This window comes from Dysidea avara, chromosome 4, assembly GCF_963678975.1.
Source record: "Dysidea avara chromosome 4, odDysAvar1.4, whole genome shotgun sequence".
NCBI classification, from domain to species: Eukaryota; Metazoa; Porifera; class Demospongiae; order Dictyoceratida; family Dysideidae; genus Dysidea; species Dysidea avara.
In genome coordinates, this window is record NC_089275.1 from 47795926 (window position 1) to 47818608 (window position 22683).

A 22683-nucleotide genomic window follows, 5' to 3' on the forward strand; every position below is an offset into this window, starting at 1 on the left:
AGTAACTACATGATTTGTGGTTACCGCTTCATAACTTCATCTCTGATATTTAGAGATCATTTAAAAATCATTGTCATTTTTGTACCTTTTAAACCCTTATTTGGGAATGTGTATATTTCCATAGCAAAGTATGTATTGTTAATGTCCAAACGTTTTGTGATATGGAAAAATATATCACATGAGAAATCATGGTCAGGTGAAGGTCTCCTCTTTATGTTTCACACTATGAGGATTACAACATTTAACAGTAATTGTTGTTATCCACAAAGTGAAACATAATGTACCTTGAAGGAACTAGCTGGGATGTCTGCTCTAGCAGATACAGTGGAACCTGTCTATAATGGTCACCTTGGGACCAGATATATCTGGCCTTTATATATAGGTGGCTGTTATAGAGAAAACCTGCATAAGGTAGTCAGCAGCATTTTAATGGCTATGACCATTATAAATGAGTGATTATTAAGAGGCTCACGCCAACCACTATGCAGTAATATTTTAGTACAGAAAGGGGCAAGGTGAGCTTGTTATGAATGTTGGTTATAGCTATTGAATATGTTCAAGCAATGAAGCCTGATAGATTATATAGCATTCGAAGTGTGATAATTGTGCATTAATTGAAACGGTGCCTGTGGTGCCAGGTAATTTGTTTAACAAGCCACCATAAAAGGTAGCGACTGCTATATGAAGGAGAAAGTTATGTATACAGTGATTCATAGGCGAATTCTTGGTTGGCTGTTATATGCATTAGACAGGTGACCGCTTAATGCAGACCACAATGCATACATTTGTATGGGAAAATATTTGGGACCTCGTGACCATGGCCGTTATGCAAAGGTGACCGCTTAATCCAGATGATCGTAACACAGGTTCCACTGTATTCCAAAGTGAATGTAGATCACATAAATACCACATTATTGCATTCACAGTTGTCAACTTTCATTTCAGAATCCTTGTATGTCTAGTGTCTAACTTGACAAAAGTCTTTACCCTGTCTTTCAAGTCAGTTTGATACTTGTGCACTGCAGTGAGACTGCCCTTAGATCTGTTGCCACCTTTGAGGTAAATCTTTGCCATCATGTATAGTGCCACATATGTGACACTCTTTCCACTGTTAACTTCTCACTACTGCACAGACTCCAGAATAATATTGAACAAAAGATATCATGTGTCAAGACTACAAATTACAGGGTCTTTAGATTTAACACAGTGGATGGCTTGATAGTTGCTGTGCAGTCACAAGAGACTGGTGTTGCCATAAATGTACTGTTGTGTGGTGGTTGTATATGCCTTCTTGTATGGAGATACACGTGTATTCTGTATATGTATAAGCTGATTTTTTCAACCTGAGCTACTTGGCCTTAAAAGTGTGGGGACCAAAACATACATACTTTTGGAAACAGTGTGGGGCCACTCCCCAGGTTCCGATGCCCTTAGTACATACTGTAGAGTTGGGTTGTTAAGCGCATGTATCTATTAAGCACATATTATTTATTAAATGCATTTCTTGTGATTAGTCATGGCTGATAAGTGCACGTGGCCTAATGCGAGGCTCAAAATGCAACAAAGCTACACATGGGGAGAAAAGCTGGAAGTACCAAAAAAATTAACTCCTCCTTGAACACTCACATCTCCCTTGAGGTCTCCCTTCGCTGTGTTTACAGCAAATCAGCTTTCTGTATTGTGCCACTGGAAAGATGCTACTACTCAAGATTGATCAATGATTGTGATGAATTCTAGCGGAAAGGGTGGAAGTATGTGATGAATGGCAATCAAACGGCCAGCATGAACACCCCTGTGTGAAAGATAAGAAGCCAGACTGCTTCTACCAATTCCGTGATTTTCTCTCATGCGATGGCTACTGATAATGATTAATTAATTGTAATTGTAAATTTTGATAGAGGCGTAGCCTGTACTGGACACAAAACATTACCGTGGTTGAACATTTTCAGTGTTTCCAGCAAATTTAGCTTTGTTGTAGTGTAGTGCAGAGAGGTCATACCTCTACTCAAAAAGTAAATCCATTCGTTGGTCGCCCACACATATACAGTAGACCCTCAGTTATTCGACCCTTGTTTATCTGTACCGTCATTTATCTAAGCTTAGAAATGATTGTTCTATTAGAGTATTTTGAGAACACAGGTGTATGATCTATTAGGGTATTTCAATAGAACTATGCGTATTAATTAGTGATGTGCGATACTTATTGATATATCGGAATATTGCGATACTCCAGCTGTATCGCGATACCAATACACCCGTGCACGTATCGATATTTTGATTGCGCAATCATGGAAATATGAAGGTCTGGCTTTCTTCAATTTAAAAGTGTAGCTGGGTTTTTACCTGTTTCCTAGACTCCTTAAGCTTGTTATATAATAGTGCAATGGTGTAATGGCTGGTACTAAACAATAAAAATTTATCAGCCACCCACACACTTAACTAAACTTGGCTTCTTTGTACAAAGGATGCACTGTATCGCATATCGATATCATACCATGACTACACAGCTGTTAGATACAGATACACCATTTCAGGCGTATCGCACATCACTAGTATTACTATATGGGCTTCAGTTATCCAAACAGTTCACTTATCTGAACACTTTTATCATTGCCTGAGACACGTTGGGGTTTGGATAACCAAGGTTTCACTGTAATTTGTACTTTTTTACAGGTTTTTCAAGTTTGCAATTGAATTCGTCCTGTTTGCAATTGAGATCATCGCTTTTGCAATTGAATTAGTTCCATTTGCAATTGAATTCATCAGTTTGTCGCTTAAATTAGTCTGTAACAAGAATGACAGCTGGAGAAAACATGAAAACATGATGTAGCAGCTGCTACAAGAACTTGTTCAAGTACAACAGTAGTAAACAACTCTTTGTAAGGCAATAATTCTTCCTCTACAGCCTATCCAGCAACATTCCAAACTCTACTACGTCATTTGTGATGGGTGTGTTCACTTTCGAGCAAGCTAATTAACTTGTCAGACAGCTATCAGCTTCGCGTACTACCAGCTCCAATTTCCTTCTAGTGTCTCAAGTGTAACTCTCCATTGTGTAAATAATTCATCTCTTAATGAACGGTTGGTTTCTTGGAGCCATTTTGTTTATGACGAATTGTAATGCAAATGCAATGAATTCTATTGCAAAACCAATGAACTCAACTGTAAAACCAACAAATTCAATTGCAAAACCGATGAATTCAATTGCAAACAGGATGAATTCAATTGCAAAAACCTGTAATTAATGGGAAAAAGCCTCTCATATGTATCCAATTTTACATATTGGTATTACATCTACACTGCTTGTAGATGTGTAGTACAATTCAGCATAACATACATAGCAAATTTGAAGATATACATGATTGTATCCTTCTACAAGCCTATGCCGGTCTTATGGCTATGTTAATGGTTTACACCTTTCTAAGCCACACAAATGCTATTGTTTTTACCTTTGATACAGGCAAAAAGGAAGCTACAGGAATCTAAACTACTGCTTCGAAGATTGACCTAACTTTCTACTATACAGAGACCAAAGTATAAGATGTTACCTTGTTTCATTCATGCGCTATAGTCCCTCAAAGTCAACCCATACATTTTTCTTATTCCTAGATACTGGCTGCTTGCACAGGCATCAAATTTGCTGTGAAGGTTCTTCAACAAACTTGTGGAAACTTAGCGCAGGGATTTATCTTTGCACTTCTTCTTTCTTGAGTTATAAAACAAAGAGCGAGTGCCCGCAAGCGAACTTCGACTTCTGAGCCTCGTAACTTCGGGCTGGATCACAACAATTATAATTCCATGCGCTAAAAGTTTGCAAATTTAACACTGATGGTCCACCAAAAGTTTGGTAGAGGTCCGACTATTGTGTGTTCCAGAATATCGCCTTTTACAATGCAGTGTATGGTACTGCTCAAATGCAACGTCGCACTTGCTCGAGAGAGTCGATTGCGAGCAATCGAAAATTTGCTGATTAAAGGGTCGTGGCACTTGTTTCGCTTGCGAGTATTTATCCCCTATCTTGCACGATGAATACTCGCAAGCGAAACAAGTGCCACGCCCCTTTAATTAGTGAATTTTCGATCGCTCGCAATCGACTTGCTTAAGCAAGTGCGACGTTGCATTTGAGCAGTACCATAGAACATGCGCATGCCAACCAGTTATTACAACAAATTCCAATAAACCACAAATGCCAACTTTATCAAATAACAAGTTATAAATGAAATTCTGAACAAAAGAAAAGCTCTTGTTCCTGTTCTTTACACACTGGTACACCCTCCTGTTGCTTGTGGAGTCGCCAAGCCTTTTCTTCGATATTTAATGCCTCGTAACGCACAGCCAGTGTCTTGTTATGTGTGATAAATCCAGCTGGAACATTGTCACTACCTAAGAACAGGTGTACAATACAAATATAACTTACCAGCATACACTATCACTCGAGAAAACGCAGGAAGAACGTGTGCTGGCTACAAATCAGCTTGTGTTCGCACGTATCTTCAAAACTAGCACTAACTTTCAGGCTAATTCACTCTATTGTCACTCTTGGACACCCAGACGATCATTTTCGTGATGGTTTTCAAATGAAACAGGCTGTTTCTTGGCCAATCCCTTTGGCACAAAACACGGCTGCCTAACACGGATACTTTGAGTATGCGTAATATTGCCAATTATGATGTAACAGCTGCATGTGGTTATGTAGGTTGTCCCTTGAATGGCTTCAAAAACCCGTTAGCACCCTTAACTTGCCACATGTAGGCAAGTACATATTTGAGTTCCCAAGCACATCTTTTGACAGATTTGTTGATAGCTCATGTCTGTCATCTCGCTGTGTTTTGTGATGCACGTACATGTTCCAGTGTTGTAACTAGTACATTCACTGTTGCTAACTCATTGTAGGATTGGATACTAAAGGATAGGGATAGTGTTATTGGGCACTTTTAATACTAAAACATCATGCAGCTTTGATAAATATCATGAGCTAGGTAGCTTGATTATTCTTTATGGCTTATTGCATAATGATGTTGCATGTGTGGTATTTGCATGCGGTTGGAATGGCCTTATTCTTTGTCCACACAGAGGCATGCAGGAAAACCACTATGCCCACAGAAATTATATGCCAAAGAGCAGAGCTTAAAGCGACTCTCACTTGATTCCAATCACATTTCTTCAGTGACCGAGTCCATATAGTTCTAGGAACTCTACACAAAATGTTAACTTCAAAATCCACTATCTGCACATTATGGTCACTAACACCAATTGCCTGAATTGACTAACTAATGTTTAATATGTCACTAACAATAACATGATCAATAAGGATAGCTGAGTTGTAATATACACGAGTAGGCTGGTAAACATGTTAAATCAAACTGAAATCAGATAATAAATTTGTATAATCAGATTGAGTACTTGAAGGAGAAAGTAGATTGATGTTAAAATCATCTGCCAAAATGATAAAATAATAGTTTTTAAAAGTTCCAAGTCGCACCCAAATTAAAACCTGGATTAGGTTGCTAACGGAAGTTATGGCTGCAAATGTAAGCTTTTGTTGTTCTGTAGTTTGTTTTCAGCATAGTCGCTGTACAAATTGATTTCCTTGCTCTTCATACTGTCTATATAGCACTGTAATTCCACAAATTACTCACCACATTAAGCTGAAACTTTGGTGATCTATTTCTTGGACACTGTAGATAATGCTGAGAAAATAAGAGTTCCAAAGTTGTGTGTACTAGGTGGGTTTTTGCTGAGAAGGTCACATAGAAAATAAAGTGCATTAGATTGTTAATTTAAAATGATATAGGGAAGTTGTGAAACAAGAAACATGATTGTATAGCTACACACCATGGCATATGTAGTAGGGCTGAGTGATACTACCGTTTTAGTGATATATCGCAATATTTTGAAAGTATCGATATCGCGATATTTTGTTATTAACTATCGTGATACCATGCCTGTACATTATTGTCATTGAAAATCCATTTGTTATGCAGTACTAGGCTAAGAATCCTTGTAAATGATTAAGTCCACCCATCTGGTTTCCCCTGCAGAGAGGTGTGAACACCATAACAACCTCAAAGCATGTGTTACAATAACTGTTACTGTAAACAATGATGATAGGGGCTAGTTTGCTATCACCTATAAGGACTTCCTGCAGGAATGCTGAGCAATATGCTATGTAGCACCAGCTATGATTGACTTATTTGTAAGTATCGTGAACTATTCAGTATCGTGAATAGTGGCTTTAGTATTGATCGTGATACTAAAATGGCAGTATCGCTCAGCCCTAATATGTAGCTGTATGTGGAAGAGTCTCTAGTTACCTTGGCATTGTTTATAACTAGCTACCAGCCAAAGAGGGATTTTCCCACATCTAAGTATAATATATATGTATCTTTTTACCAAATTTGAGATTGGCTTATCATACAGTATGGTAGTATTGTATATTAAGGATCACAGTGGTTTGGGTCTTTCTGGCCACCCAAAAACTAGCTTCACGATACCATCCTGGCACCGTGACAGTAGTATAACCAAGCCCAAAAGTGTCTTCAGTACAATCCTAAATGCTTTCAATAGGTTGTTACAAAAATTTAAAAAATGTGCAATGGGATTTTCTACTGTCCAACTACCTGCCTGCCTGTTGCCTTCAGACAAGCATAACTCAATTACAGCTAAGGCTATGGGCTTGATTTTTTCACTATTCGATGTCACTTTGTCCAAAGACGTGTCTTTTGGCATATTGTAGTACTTACAATGCACACATCATAAACTTACCTTTGTCCTCCTTTGTGTCCCATTTCTTTCTGTTGATACTTCCCAAGGTGTCAATTTGCAGTAGCACAAAACAGGAATCATCCATATTTTCTGTGGTGACTGAAGGTGCTTTTCATACTGTTCTTCATTTGTTGCACTGTGTAACGTACTGAACATAGCTGAAAGAGAACCTTATTGACCATTTCACTTTCAAGCCAGTAATTGTTAAGTGGGACACATGTTTAAGTGAAAACATTAACCCTGCAGACAACATCTTTTTTCTTTGAGGTGGTATGCACTAGTGCTTGGCGGTATTGAAATTTGAATACATGGTATTAGTAACAGGAAAATATCATGGTATATCAATATATAGTTAGCTTTTTATTGTAACTATTGCATCATTTCTTGGGCCTAGTATGAAGCAGTATGCATCCCAAAAACCAAAAATATGTATAGTTCAGTACAAGTAGGCATGTATTGTAATGTGAGAACCTCACGTTTTTGTTTAGGGTGTGTCTGCTAAACCATCAACATATTGGGTAATTAAACACCAAAGGCTTGCTGGATTAAAATCAATTCTATACTGGTATTCATCGATATACCGTTTCGATATTACAGTTATCAAAGGATGTCATGGTATGACAATCGGTTATGATGATTTATCATGATAAATGGCATTACCAGTATATTGTAGAGCACTAGTATACACAGGTTCACCAGTCATAATAATGTTACAAACAAGTAAACAAACAAGTTTAAGCCAATAACTGAATTAGGGATTAAATGTTCATTAGTATATTTACCTCCCTTGTTTCCCTATTTTTTTTAATATGATTCCTAATCAAACTTAAAATTCCTAATTTTTCCTTTTAAAATATACACCAGTTGTGGTGGAAGAGTGAGGGGTGAATTTTGACAATGAATGTTGCATAGTAGAGTTTGAAGCATACAATAGATGTGGATATCATTCTAGAGGGTCTAAGAACATTATCCCAGAAAAATTTTAATGCTATAATGGACTTCTGTTAATTAAAGGTAAATATTAAGATTCAATTAATGGTGACTGCTCTGTTAAAGTATCTCAGTCCTTAAGACAAACATTAACCAATAAAAGTGGCGATATGGCCCTCCTGCTCAGCTCATTTCCAGCATATGCTGTGCTCTAATTACATAGATTCATAATATTTGTAATGTTATATTACTATTAACATTATTGTACTATTAATATTATTGTACTTAAATGATTATGCGTAGGTGCAGGAAAAAACCTAACACCTCTTGATGACAGAACCATCAAAGCCTATCAGGAAGCTCTGAAGAAAGGCAAAAGACCTGCAAATAAATTTAAACTGGTTTTCTTAGGTGCCGAAGGTGCTGGCAAAACCAGCACTGCAGGATCACTTTTGAATAAAGATTTTCAACCGCAACAACCATCCACAGTTGGTGCTCATCTGCATTCTTGCACTGTAGATCGTATGTTCGTTTCAAAATGGAAACAGACAGATATCGCACATCACCTTGAGAGATTACCGAAGCATTTCAGAAGTGAAATCAAGGCTTACATCAAGGCATTTACACCGAGTGTTAAGAAGTCCTCCTCCCCTGCAAAAGGACCCTTTCTACATCAAGAGGAATCTACAGATGATGGCGGCAAGGAACACTTTCAGCCACAGAAGATGAAAGAAAAAGATGCAGCAATAGTCAGAGAGATAATCAACATCCAAGAGATCTACACTGAAGATGTCAACATAGTAATGCTGGATCTGGGAGGGCAAGAAATATACTATACCATACATTTTTTATTTCTTGCCCAGGAAGATGTGATTATAATTGCTTTTAATGCCTCTCAAGATTTAAACAAACCAGTGGTCTGTCGACAACGACTAACAAGGTTCCAAGAGAAAGTGGCAGCCAGAGGCATGCAAACCAACTTGAAAGCCATCGAAACAGCAATGTTGTCTGTCTACAGTCATTGTGGGAAAGATGTTGGCCCTACATATATGTCCAATCGCATTCCTACCATTGTGATGGTGGCAACACATGCTAAAGGTCTCTCTGATGCACAGAGAGAAAAGATGAGACTTTTTCTGATAAAATCCTTTTCTGGAAAACCATTTATGGATCATTTGCCACGATCTTTAGCCATGGGGGAGGCTTTTTTTTTCATTGATAATAGTGAAAGAGATCCACAAATGTTTGATGCTCTTAGAGGAATTACATTGAAGGCTGCAGCACCGACCATGGTTTTGGAATGTCCAATCTCATACTTGCAGTTTGAAGCTGATATCCTGAGAGAATCACAAAGCAAGAACATTATAACGAAACAGGAAGCGGCAGATATTGCAGACAAGGCTGGTCTGAAAGAAAGCTTGGATGAGGTGTTGAATCATTTCACCATGAAAGGCACATTGCTGTATTACCCCGAGGAAGAGTCTTTGAGAGATCATATTTTTATTTCACCTCAAGAAGTATCAAACCTGGTGTCAACAGTGATCTCCACTGATAATTGCCAGCCATCTTCTGCTAAACTTCAACGAGTATGTGACCGTTATGACAACTATGGTTTGCTAGAGGAAGCACTTCTTGATGACATCTTAAAAAGTGCTAATCGTTCAAAAGATAAGAGCATTGTTCTTGGTTTTTTGGAGAAGTTTCATCTTGCAGTTAAAGTGTCTAGAGAAACAAAGTTTACAGATGAAGATGACTCTTACGCTACTCCGACGAAAGGTGCTGTGTACCTAGTACCCTCCATGCTTGTTTACAATGAAGCAAAATTTCACAAAAGAAAGCCAGAAGATGTTGTAATTTTTTACCATTTCCCTGACAAGTTTATCCCAGAAGATGCTTTCAGCCAAACCTTGGTGAAGATAGTTATTTGGTCCAATAAACATGGTCACCATATTCAGAGGTAGGTGTAGTGTTATTTGATTCATAAGAATCTTATTTTCTTTGTCCTTTCTAGTATACACCATGGGGTTGGCTCCTTCAGATTTAAAGGAAAGAAGCAGTGCTTCACCTTACAACAGTGTACACAAACCTCTTCTATCAAACTCTACATATCTGTTGATAAAAACAACCTTTCCAAAGATGAGCTCCAAGAAGTTGTATCTTCGTGCCAGCAGCTCTTTCATCACCTACAAAAATGCATCAAAGAAGTCCACCAATCACTTATTCGATGTGCTTTGAAACCAATAGGCTATTTGGAGTGTCCCATTGATCATGAAGGCAGCCAGTTTCCTCATCTTCGATTAAGTGAAATTAAGAATGACAAAGAATTGGTATGTCCAAGGAGTGGCAAGGTTGTCTCTCTAGAACAGTATGACTTGTTGCTTGCATCACCAAATTACCGTAAGTTTTAATGCATATTATACAAATGTGCTTTATAGTGAGATATTTTGGCTGTACAATTCTTTCCCATTCTCCTCATGTCAACAACTTTCCTTGGCCTTTCCCATGACTATGTGATTTTAAATCTATCATCTGTTGTAGACTTTGAAGCCAATAATGAATCATACTTATATAGAGCAATATATACACAAGTATGCTAAATTAATCCATAAAGATCTAGGTATAATATAGTAACATAATTGTTGCCTTAGTGGTATTATGTAGCAAAATTTAATATTGCTGTACGGTTTGTACTTAGAGTGACTGGTATGTATTAATTCCATCTAGGAGGTGCTCTAAGGAAGGCTCCAAACAAAAGTAGGTGGTACACATTAACTTTTATGTTTTACATTAACAGACTTTCATTGTCTTACAGAACCAACCCTTCCCGATCTGTTCACATACTTGGATGATCTTGTCGACTGGTACAAGTTTGGAGCCTATCTACTGCCAACCGACAACCGTGCCAAACTTGAGATCATCAAAAAATCAAACAAGGGTGATGTCGATGATTGCAAGAGAGATTTGTACAACCTTTATTTTGAGATTGGTGATGTATCTTGGGATAAAGTAGTCGAAGCTCTGCAAAAAGCCGATTATCCAAACATTGTGAAAAAGATCAAAGAAGACTTTTATTAGTCTGAACTGCATATACATTAAATATTTTTAGTTTTTAGAATTCTAAATTGTTTTTGTATATGCCCCCCCAGCTGACTAACAATATTAAAACTGGAGTAGTTATATTATGTATTATGTAAGGTTTGTCATTTTTCTTACAAATTTACATTAAAGTACTTTAAAATGTGAAGAATTTGTGAACGCCAATTGATGTGCATCAATTGTATGGACACATGAACTAACACATGTTGCATGAGTCGACACTATTATCAATTGCTCACATTTAGAGCGTACATACATGCAGATAATTTTGTTTACCTTATAATACAATCACAGCTAGATTCACCTTAAGTATAGAACTTACATGGATCTTCAACACTGTTAATTACAATTGTTCCTAGCTAGAGTTTGAGTGTTTAGATATGTGCATGAATTTAGCCAATAATAATGATCAAGTTTTATGTTGCATAGCTTCCAATCTCTGTCTTTTGGCTGAGTCACCAACCATTCATGAAGGCTGACTTGTACATGTCCTTTAGACTATTAATTTTGGAAATTGCAAAAGATCAAAAGCTGACTAAGCTTAATATTAAGGAAGATTTCTGACAGATTGTAATTATATCTGAATTGGACAGATTAGGAACTCCCTGTTACTAATACCATCAGAATAAGTATCCTTAGCCACTATTTACAACTCACTGTGTGAGGTTATATTCAACAGGCTACGAAAGCTACTGAAGCTGCTGGAATTGTTAAAAGAATACTTCTGGTGAGGAACTGTGCTGAGTGCAGTGGTTGTGAACCTTTAATGTTACTTTCTTGTTGTTTGTTTTGTTGTTTTTTTAGTGTAATTTCTCTCCTTGCCATTCCCATGTGCACCTTATGATTTTCCATGTTGTGGTCACGTGTGTCAATAATTTCTGTATGTCATACGTTATTTTCATCATCAATGGTGACTGGGCCTGCGAATATAGGGCATGTGGGCACATGAGTTTTGCCTACTTTTTCAGACTTCTATCACTCATAACTTTTTATACCATTATGCTATTGCAATGCACTTTTCAGCTCTTGGTTATGGGGTGCCGTTTGTATCAAAATTATAACAATATAATAAGTATAAAAAACTAGGTTATATGTGCTTGCTGTACATGGTTTATACATATGTACATTTTCATAAATAAATAATGACTCTTTTAATCAATAATTTACATTATATATATAATGCTCAAATGACAAGACAATGACAAGTATCTTCTCTATTATGTGCCATTTGTTGTCTTGTTACACATTTTGGCACAAAACCTGAACTTTGAGATGCCATTTGTATCAAAATTTAGGTTTTTAATTATACTGCCAAAAATAGAAATGTTCCTTGATATTGTTTACCCAAAAATGTGCAAGATTTCTATAGTACTTTTCATTATTTATTAAGTCATGAACATTAGTTGTTAAGCCATGAACATTATTTGTTAAACCATTAAATTCTTTACTTAATGTACCGTTAATCTTTACAAACCTTGCGATCAACATCTACAACAGGCTACACAAGATTACACAAGATTACATGAGGCTACACAGATCTAGAGTTACATAAGGCTACACTGGCTTACATTAAAGCTACAAAGAGTTACATGATGCTACACATGGTTACATGTGGCTATATACACTGGGTTACATGATACTGCACAAGGTTGCATGAGGCTACACTGGGTTACATGATACTGCACAAGGTTGCATGAGGATACATTGGGATACATGAAGCTTTACAGGGTTACATGAGGCTACACAAGCTTACATGAGGTTATACACAGGGTTACACGAGGATAATTGGGTTACATGGAGCTACACAAATTTACATTGGGATAATTATATGAGGCTACACAGTTTTGCATGATGCTACACTGGATTATTATATATATGAGGGTACACAGGGTTACATGAGGCTACACAAGGTTACATGAGGCTGTATATAGGGATACATGAGGATACATTGGGTTACATGGGGCTAAACAGAGTTACATGAGGCTACACAGCATTACACCGTATTGGGTTACATGAGGCTACACTGAGTTACATGATGCTACACTGATCATGAGTTACATGAGGCTACACTGAGTCACATGAGGCTACACTGAGTCACATGAGGCTACACTGGGTTACATGAACCTAACTGTGCTACATGAGGCTACACAAATTTAGATAAGGATACATAGGATTACATGAGGTTACACAGAGGTTATACATAGGGTTACATGAAACTACACAGGCTCACACGATGTTACACAGGATTACATGAGGCTACAAAGGGTTACATGAGGCTACACAGAGTTACACAAGGCTATACATTGGGTTACATGAGGTTACATGACACTACACAGAGTTACATGAGGCTGCACAAGGTTGCATATGAGACTGACAGAGTTACATGAGGTTACAAAGGGTTACATGAGGCTACACTAGATTACATGAGGCTACATAAGGTTACACGAGGTTACACAGAGGCTACACAAGGTTGCATGAGACTGACATAGTTACATGAGGCTACAAAGGATTAAATAAACTGCACAGAGTTACATGATGTTACATTGGGTTACATGAGGCTACACAGCCTCACGTAACCTTTTGTAAACCCAATGTAGCATCGGGTAACTCTGTGCAGCCTCTTGTAACTCTTTGTAGGCTCATGTAACTCAGTGCAGTCTCATTTAACCCTGTGTAGCCTCGTGTAACCCTGTGTATTGCCTCATGTAACTCTGTGTACCCTAATGTAACCCAATGTCTCCTTATGTAACCATATTATGTCTAGCCTCATGTAACCCTTTGTAGCCTCATGTAGCCTCATGCAACCCAATGTAGCCTCATGTAAGTTACATGAGGCTACATTGGGTTACATGACGCTGCACAGAGCTACATTGGGTTGCATGAGGCTACATGAGGCTACAAAGGTTTACATGAGGCTGCACAGAGTTACATGGGGCTACAAAGAGTTACATGAGGCAATACACAGGGTTACATGAGACTACACAGAGTTACATGAGGAAATACAAAGGGTTACATGAGGCTACACAGAGTTACATGAAAATACATTGCATTACATTTGGCTAGGAGGCTACAAAGGACAGGTTACACTGAAGACTAAACTGGGTTATATGTTGATACACACATTAGGCTACACAGGGTTACAACATGGTTACATGAAGCTACACAGCATTACACAGGGTTACATTAGGATACAAGGCTATTGTTATGCACGGAGTTCCTGGTTATATGTGACCGGATTTGCGAAAAGGAGTATTCCACACACATCCAATTTACTAACTTTGACAATTAATAACTTATAAAATTGGAAAAAGATATTGACTTGAAATTTGGTCAGTAGTGAGTACCACCATAGCTCTCAAGTTCAGAGAATTGGATGTGTGTGGAAGACTCCTTTTCGCACATCCGGTCACATATGTGATCAGGTTTGCAAAAGAGGTATTCCACACACATCCAGTTTACCAACTTTGACAATTTATAACTTCATCTGAGAAAAGGCTAGTTACTTGAATTTTGCTCAGTAGAGACCCAGCATGGGGTTGGCAAGAAGTTCAGGCTTATATGTGATCTTCACAGTTCATAGTATTGGATGTGTGTGGAAGATCCATTTTCAATCACACGTGAAGCTACACGAGGTTACATGATGATACAAAGGGTTAAAAGGTTACATGAGGATGCACTGGGTTACATGAAACTACACAGTGTTACATGAAACTACACAGTGTTACATGAAACTACACAGTGTTACATGAAACTACACAGGGTTACATGAGGCTACACAGTGTTACATGAAACTACACAGGGTTACATGAAACTACACAGTGTTACATGAAACTACACAGTGTTACATGAAACTACACAGGGTTACATGAAACTACACAGGGTTACATGAAACTACACAGTGTTACATGAAACTACACAGGGTTACATGAAACTACACAGTGTTACATGAAACTACACAGTGTTACATGAAACTACACAGTGTTACATGAAACTACACAGGGTTACATGAGGCTACACAGGGTTACATGAGGCTATAGCTACACAGGGTTACATGAGGCTACACAGTGTTACATGAGGCTATAGCTACACAGTGTTACATGAGGCTACACAGGGTTACATGAGGCTACACAGGGTTACATGAGGCTACACAGGGTTACATGGGGATATATACACTCAGTTACACACATGAGGCTACACAGGGTTACATGAGGCTACACAGGGTTACATGAGGCTACACAGGGTTACATGGGGATATATACACTCAGTTACATACACTCAGTTACATACATGAGGCTACACAGGGTTACATGAGGCTACACAGGGTTACATGAGGCTACACAGGGTTACACCTGGTTACAGATACTCAGGATATTGTGTATATAGTGTATTAAACTGTGTTTCAGCTTTAAATATTTAATGAGCTTTAGGGGTTCTTTAAAGTCTAAAGAAGTTGAGTAAATTCATCAGAGTTGTGGTTATAAATTTAAAGTTACAAATACCTAATGGTTGATGTGATTCCACATACACTACACAAGCTTTCTAGTGTATTGTTGTGTACTGTAATTTGCCTTACTCATATTTGGGCTTAACATTAAATTTTTCACCTTTTTACTAAACAATACTAAATATCTTATTGCTGCTTTTACATGACTATTATTTACATTGAAGTTTTGTGATAGATACATGTTGAGGGGAATAACCAAATCAAAAATTAAGTGAAGAGTAGCTATAGAGTTGAGGTTGATCATGAATAGACTGTGTAACTGGTCTATTAGAGTAACTAAACCTTTTCCACTAGTGTAGCAAGGGTACATAACTTTGTATCCCGTTGTTCTCCACTACCACGTACTCATGGAACTTCACGTTAGCTATTGTGTGACTTTTCACAAACATTGTCCACAATGGTGTGTGGATTACTTCTCATACTGTTCTTCATCTGAAAACAAAGTGCAATAGCCACTTCTCTTTTCAGTAATTGACAGGGGGTCAGAGGGTATTTGTTCATATAATTAATTTTATAATAAATCTGGTGCCTTTTTTTACTGCAGCATGCATAGTCAAAAATCATTTTTGTGTTTTATATAATGTTACACTTAAGTGAGGATAAAAATCCATGGTCATCTATGCCTGAAACTAAATTAGTGGACTTCTACTTCATTCATGGTAGAACATGGCTCATTTACTCCATTGATTTTCTTAGTTACATTAGGAATGGCAGACGAAACAACTGTGTTTTGTAAGTGCCTTGTCTCTCACAAGTGGGATACACATTATGCTGCCATAATGGGTTGGGTAAGGTGCTGCATATCTTTTTCCTTTCTGCATGCTGCGGCTGCTGCCATTAGATGTCTCTGAGGATCTAGATCTTCTAGGGATTCTTTGGTCAATCTCCAACATCACTGCCAATTGACCTAATCCAAGCTGAAACCAGACTCGTTTCATTAATTTATTGATATAGCTTTATTTGTTTCTGTGTATCTTCTCTTTAAAATATTTACTCTTGCTTACTGTTGAACTTCAGTCAACCTTCACCATTGCTCCAGATATTTAAGACCACTATTTTCTGTTGTTGTTATCCTTAGCTTGACTTGAATTGTTACTAGTGGTGAGAACGGTAGTGGACTATCACTAGTACTAGAATTATAACCAGTGGCTTTGTTAACTACAGAGTGATTAAGTACATGAACAGCCATTTATACAACTCAAGGATGAGTTATCGAAACACGAGACAATGTTTTCCTGAGAGAGGAAGACCACATCTAACATCTAAAGAAACTTGGGTTGCAGATATGGTAGCATGAAAAAGTTTCAGCTTTTTTAGAAATATATATTTTTGTACAGGAGTCAATGGGAACTGCGAGTTGTGGTTAGCAATATCGCACTCTGGAAAAGTGAAGGAAGTAATTAATATTAATGACATATTTTGGTTAGTTTAACGAAAAGGCCTATTTGTAGTCCAGTTTCTGTGTATATGTTTCATGTGAAACATGAGATTGATGCTCAGAAGATTGTTGGTAAGGATAATGAAATAGGTCTTCCCAAGAATACATATATTTATGAGATGCTGTTACATCACGTGAATAGCCATGATAATTTATGAGAAATAAAATTGGAAAACATGCCAAAATAATAGATGTGTTTTAATACTAATAGAACATCCCATGTTTTATATGCACAAGTCTTCCATAAAACACTGTACATGTCATAAACCATAATTGTTTTAGTAATTATTTGTGGAAGTTCATAAAGTAGTAATGAAGATGAAATTAGTGTTTTCCTAATTTATTAGCATATGTCACAAAAATCTTTTACACTCACTGCATTCTTTACAGCAACTCTTCTCTATTAACAGGCTTGTCACACAGTGATATTAACAAGGCATACTTAGAGAGTACAATGTCATCACTTGACACACGAGTAGCCATGATCGGTTCTGAAGGCTCGGGGAAGACTTGTCTCAGTGATACTCTCACAAGACAGGAGTTTCAGAATAGACCACCTACTGAGGGAGCAAATCAAATGGAGGTTGTGGTAAAGAGCACCATGGACTGGGAAGCACTCACGCAAGAAGAATTAATAGATGGTCTACAACAGCAATTGTTGCATGAAGCCCACCACTGTGCCACAAGCCAACCAAAATCTCCAAAAATGCCCAATGCTGATTCTACAGCTACACCTACTCCTGATGCCTCAGCAGAGCCCCCTTTTTTATCCAAACCAGAAATGGATTTGCCAATGCTGAAACTTCCAAGCGGTGACACAATGTATTTTCTAACCATTGAGGAATTCAAGCAGCTGCCAGCAATGTTGAGCAAGTATGACCCACTACAAAAGTATATTGGCATTTGGGATTACGCAGGGCAGCAGGTGTTCCAGCATACCCATGGTTTGTTTATATCCGATGAGGTAGTTTGCTTAATAGTGTTTGATGCTAGCAAGCTACTGGAAGATACCCCTGAGCACCGCTACAAAGATGACGACAGTCCAGCAAGATCAGGTTTACACACCATGACATACTGGATGGATCTGATCAGTTGCCCTGTCAAAAAGAGGAGCACGTCTGATGAAGACCTCTTGGAGTTCCTTCCTACTTTCATACTGGTAGGAGCTCATATTGATTTGCTCAACCCAGACATCCATAAAGCCAGAGAAATTGCATTCAACAAATTCATTCCTTTGTTTGAAAAGGAATTCCTGCACAAGCCATTCTCCAAGCACATTGCAGGTTCCAAGAAGGGCAATCTATTTACAAAAGGATCTTCATCAGTTTTCTTCCTTAGTAATCGAATTCGAGATGCTGAGGTAAATGCAGCACTTCAAAAGATAATCATGGAAGCATCTCCTAAGAAAGTTCGCCCCACTCGATATGTGAAAATGGAAAGAAAGTTAATGCTGCTGGTGCATGAAGAAAGGTTGGGTGTTGCTAACTTTGCACAAATTCAAGAGGTAGCAAAGGACTGTGGTATTTCATCAAGTATTGAAGAGGTGTCAAACGTTCTTCAGTATTTCCACCAAAAAGGCACAGTGCTATACTTCCATGAAGTATCTGCTTTGAAAGACATTGTCATCCTGTGTCCTCAATGGTTGGCTAAATTGTTGACGTACATCCTTACCAACCTGGTATGCCGACCTACAGGAGCAACCCTTGGGAGCTTTGCAAATGAAAGGAGTAAGGAAGGTCTTCTGGGACAAGAACTACTTGAGTGGTGTGTGGAACAATTTAAGAAGGCTGAAGTTAACAAAGGCTTCAAATCTCTGGACTTTACTTGGGCAGCTGTTGTTGAACTGCTACTAAAGTTCTGTTTAATGGTTGATATCACAGGTTCATCCATAGCAGGAAAGAAGAAAATTGCTGCTGGCAAGAAGCTGTATCTTGTGCCTCATCTTCTTCCTCAACTACCATTTATACCAATTGAAGATTCTTGCTACCAGGCACTGTATTATTTTCCTGGTGAGTTCATCCCAGACAGCGTAGTGGATCAATTGATTGTAAAATGTATTGATTTGAATGGAAAACAAAACTATGGTCATTTAAGGTAACCATTGATTGTGGTTTTATTAATAATTAACATGTGTGCTGATGGTATTTGTAGGTTATCCTACCGATGGGTGTGGCTAAAGTTGGGAAAGCTACTGACGTATAAAATTAGAGTAATTGACAAAGACTACACCATTGAGCTTACAAGACTACACCATTGAGCTTACCATGATCCAAAAACCACAAGCACAGGTATCTGAAGCACATGTTAACATCAAAATGTTTATTGAATTGCTCAATGAATTCATTGATGATCTGATGCAAGAACAAATGGCTGCAACATTTGAAGTTAATCCAGTGAAATGTTACTTCCTGTGCCTTGGCAGTATTGGTTATGTATAACCAAGCCCAAAAGTGCCTTCAGTATGATCCTGAATGCTTCCACTACATTATTTTTAGAAAATGGAGTTTTATTTATTGATTTATTAAGGTTTTACAGTGCAGCTACTGACTAATGCCTTTAGATAAACGCAACTCAATAATGGCTAAGGCTACGGGCTTTAGTTTTTCACTGTTCGACATTGCTTCAGCCTGACAAGTGTCTTTTGGCATACCGCAGTACATATAATGCATGCATCATAGACTTACCTTTGTTCTCCTATGTATCCCATTTCTTTTTGCTGACAGTCCAATGTGTAGCACATGATGGCTTCCCTACTGTACATTTGTAAATGAAAATTGTCCATATTTTCTGTGACTTGCACAGATGATTCTAATGTTCTTTGTTTCTGATGTTGTGTAACAGACTGAACTTAGCTAAAAGTGAAGTGTAATGGCCATTTTACTTTTGAGTCAGTAATTGATAGTTGGGGTGCACATTCAGATAAAAGCATCAAGGTTGGCACCCTTGTTTCTTTTGATGTGGTATTTGTGGGTTCACCAGTCATAATTAGGAATTTTAGAAATCACAGAAAAAAAATCAGGGAAGTAATTATTTTTATTGCTTTTCAGTACATAAAATTATACTGAAAGCCACTGGCAAGTGCTGCCAGAATTAATTGTATTATATGTATGCATGATATTGGGAGAATTTGTTATGATATATGTGGAGTTTCGTATTGTCAATACTTGACCAGTAGTTAAGGAACAGTGATTTTCAGGGATGTACCCTTGAACTACTGTTTTGTACAACAGCTTATCAGTACAGATACTATACACACCAGGGGCATATATAGCCAGAGCCTGAGCCCAGGCATCTATAGACTCATACAGCAAAATCATTCACTAATTCCAATTGATGGCTAAAAATAAGCCTCATATTAAATCTTAGTAGTACCAAAAAATTTACTTTGTATAAAATTTATAACATAGAAGCCCTAATAGATCTAGAGGAATCACCCTAATACAGCAGTCTATAAATATAAGCTTCTGCTACTACTGCTGGAAATTGCTCTCAGACTTAAATGCAGAAGGTCTAAAATGTTCAAAATTCTTGTGAGAGCATGATCTAGATTGGCATGCTTGCCATGCTAGTGTGCTTTGCACACTAAGGTATGATCCCTGGATTACCTGGCCCTAGCATCACCAAAAATCAGTCTACATCCCTGGTACACAAAATATTTATCCACATACCTCATAGAGCATATATAATGACAGTAACACTAAGCCAAAATTGTATGCCAACATCGGTAGCTGAACATTTACTGGTTTCCTGTTGGCCACAATTATTGGACCAACTGTGGCCACAATCAGGAAAGTGCTGACCACACACAGTGTGGGACCATAGGATTGCATCATAAGCCAATTCCCCACTCGTGGATCTGTAGAGAAAATATAAGTATGTAACTGCTGACTGTACAAGTTGCGACACACTACATGAAGAATGACACAGAACACATATGCACTAGGTACAAAATTTTAGGATATTCAATAAAAACATTTTGGTGTTTGGATACACAGGTTCTAATAGTTCTTGTGCATTGACAAATTTAAAGTGGAAGTCATGTGTGGTAATTATAGTTTGAAGTTCAAAAATGAATCAATTTGATTGGTTGAAATCCTATGCATGTGATTTTGCTTGTTTTTGCTGTTGCAAAAGAACCATTAGTACCTGTGTAGTAAAATCAAGCATCCAATAAGATAATGCGATCCATTCTTCAGCAGCTCACATGATGCGTTTGTCATCTGGGAGTAAGACCCCAAAAGGTTAAGCTTAGAATTAAACCTTTGAAATTTAATGCACTAATGTGCTTCTCAGGAATATTATATAGGTACTGTAACACAGTGTGCATAATTATCATCACTGTTAAAAGCATGTTTCCATCACTTTGAGGGATCACGACAATCAAATTTTAGTTGCTGCTTTTTTTTTGTTATAATCACCAATTAATAAAGGAAACAAGCCAAGCCATGACACACACACAATGAAATTACCACAGATTTATTTATTTTATTATTTTTATTAAGGATTTACAGCACAAGTGCTGAAGGTCTGTAGGACACCTGGTCCTACAGCCTGTTTAAAGTTGTTACAGAAAGTATGTTTGAAAAGGTGGAGAAAGGAGAAAAATCCATGACTGGACCTAGGCAGCCTCAAACCTGCAGCCATCCAATTAACGCTCGAATGCTTACAGGAGTCTGCCAGGTGGTCAGGATGATAAACACTGTCAAACTGAGACTTGAACTGTCATGACCTAAGATGATATAGTGGCTGTTTTCAAGGCAGAGGTTCAGATTTACCACACTACTGCTGTAGAAAATAAGCAACTTGACAGGTAGTATGTATCTGACAAATGATATTATTGGCACCATGCTATCATAGTTTGCACTGAGGAACTGTGTGTGCAATTGCTCAACTATTTCACTAATCCTGCTTACATCTTTTCATTCTTAAAGGATCATTTAAAGGTCATGTATATAGGACATTAAATTATGATATGCCTGCATGGGGTTTTGTATCGCAAGAGGATATTATGTGTCACTACAACAACTGAAAGTACATAGCATAGCTATAGGGCAAGTTCTCAACCTTTGCTTGCCATGCTTTAAACAAGTTGTAGGACCAGGTGTCCTACAGACCTTCAGCACTTGTGCTGTAAATCCTTAACAAACAAATAAACGATAAATGCAGTATTTAAAGACAACATAATACTATCAACATGCATGCTACACTGCAGCACAGGACACTAATATATCACATTCATTGTCCCTACATGTAAAGCAGGTACTACCAATGCATTTGTTTGTTGTTTACAGCACGTTGAAGGCACTGGTAGGCAAAACTCACTGAATAATTGAGCTACATTCTTGTCAAATCGCAGACAAACAACTTTCAGTACACTTGCATGATGGCACATTACAGCATTATAAACTCTTGATGCTACATGAGGGTGTGTAATGCTTGGTCACCATTAAAACATGTGGAAGATGGTCCTGCACATAGGGCAGGTACCAATGATGCACCTTTTTGTTCTATCTGTTCCATGCAATGTTTTTATCCACAAACTCTTATGCTGGCACATAGACTGCTTTACATCATAGGGACTCTTATAGCACTTTTGTGGTAGGGGAGGCAAATTGTCAACATATTTGTCCATCTGTGTTTTTGTTCAGTGTGTAGCTTTCACACTTAATATGTATAACACTTTGTTCAGTACTACTGTGGAAAATAAGCTATATGTGTCACTACAACATGCTTAACATAGAGCAAGTTTGCTTGCCATGCAGTAACTACAATTGCAAATTGTATTGGCTTTAAATTATACACAAGTTTATTTCATTTTGTTGACAGTAAGGTACTACTGACCGTGCATTTGAAAAATGATATTACTGGTACCAAGAGTTCATAATAGAGAGAGAGAGAGATTATGAACTCTTGCTGGTACCATGCAGATACCATAGTGTTTAGGCTGACA

At 37.7% G+C, this 22683-nt stretch overlaps 2 protein-coding genes across 2 annotated transcripts in view; both read left to right on the plus strand.

Annotated features, from left to right (window-relative positions):
• Positions 1–10948, plus strand: part of LOC136253934 (uncharacterized) — a 51490-nt gene extending 40542 nt beyond the window's left edge. Inside the window, exons 7-10 of the mRNA XM_066046592.1 lie at positions 7999–9652; positions 9707–10092; positions 10420–10449; positions 10508–10948. Coding sequence (XP_065902664.1) covers positions 7999–9652; positions 9707–10092; positions 10420–10449; positions 10508–10770 — 2333 coding nt within the window. The 3' untranslated portion in view covers positions 10771–10948. The remainder of the gene's footprint in view (positions 1–7998; positions 9653–9706; positions 10093–10419; positions 10450–10507) is intronic.
• Positions 10949–16762: 5814 nt separating this feature from the next.
• LOC136253935 (uncharacterized) lies at positions 16763–18990 on the plus strand. Its single transcript, XM_066046593.1, has 3 exons — positions 16763–16805; positions 17144–18827; positions 18885–18990. Exons 1-3 carry the CDS (start codon positions 16763–16765, stop codon positions 18988–18990), a joined length of 1833 nt encoding a protein of 610 aa, XP_065902665.1.
• The last annotated feature ends 3693 nt before the right edge of the window (positions 18991–22683 follow it).

Excerpts from the sequence above, each read along its gene's own strand:
- LOC136253935 (XM_066046593.1), top strand. The coding sequence starts at position 16,763 with ATGTTTCATGTGAAACATGAGATTGATGCTCAGAAGATTGTTG. Across the intron at positions 16,806-17,143 it reads TGATGCTCAGAAGATTGTTG|GCTTGTCACACAGTGATATT; the intron begins GTAAGGATAATG and ends CTCTATTAACAG. Across the intron at positions 18,828-18,884 it reads CAAAACTATGGTCATTTAAG|GTTATCCTACCGATGGGTGT; the intron begins GTAACCATTGAT and ends TGGTATTTGTAG.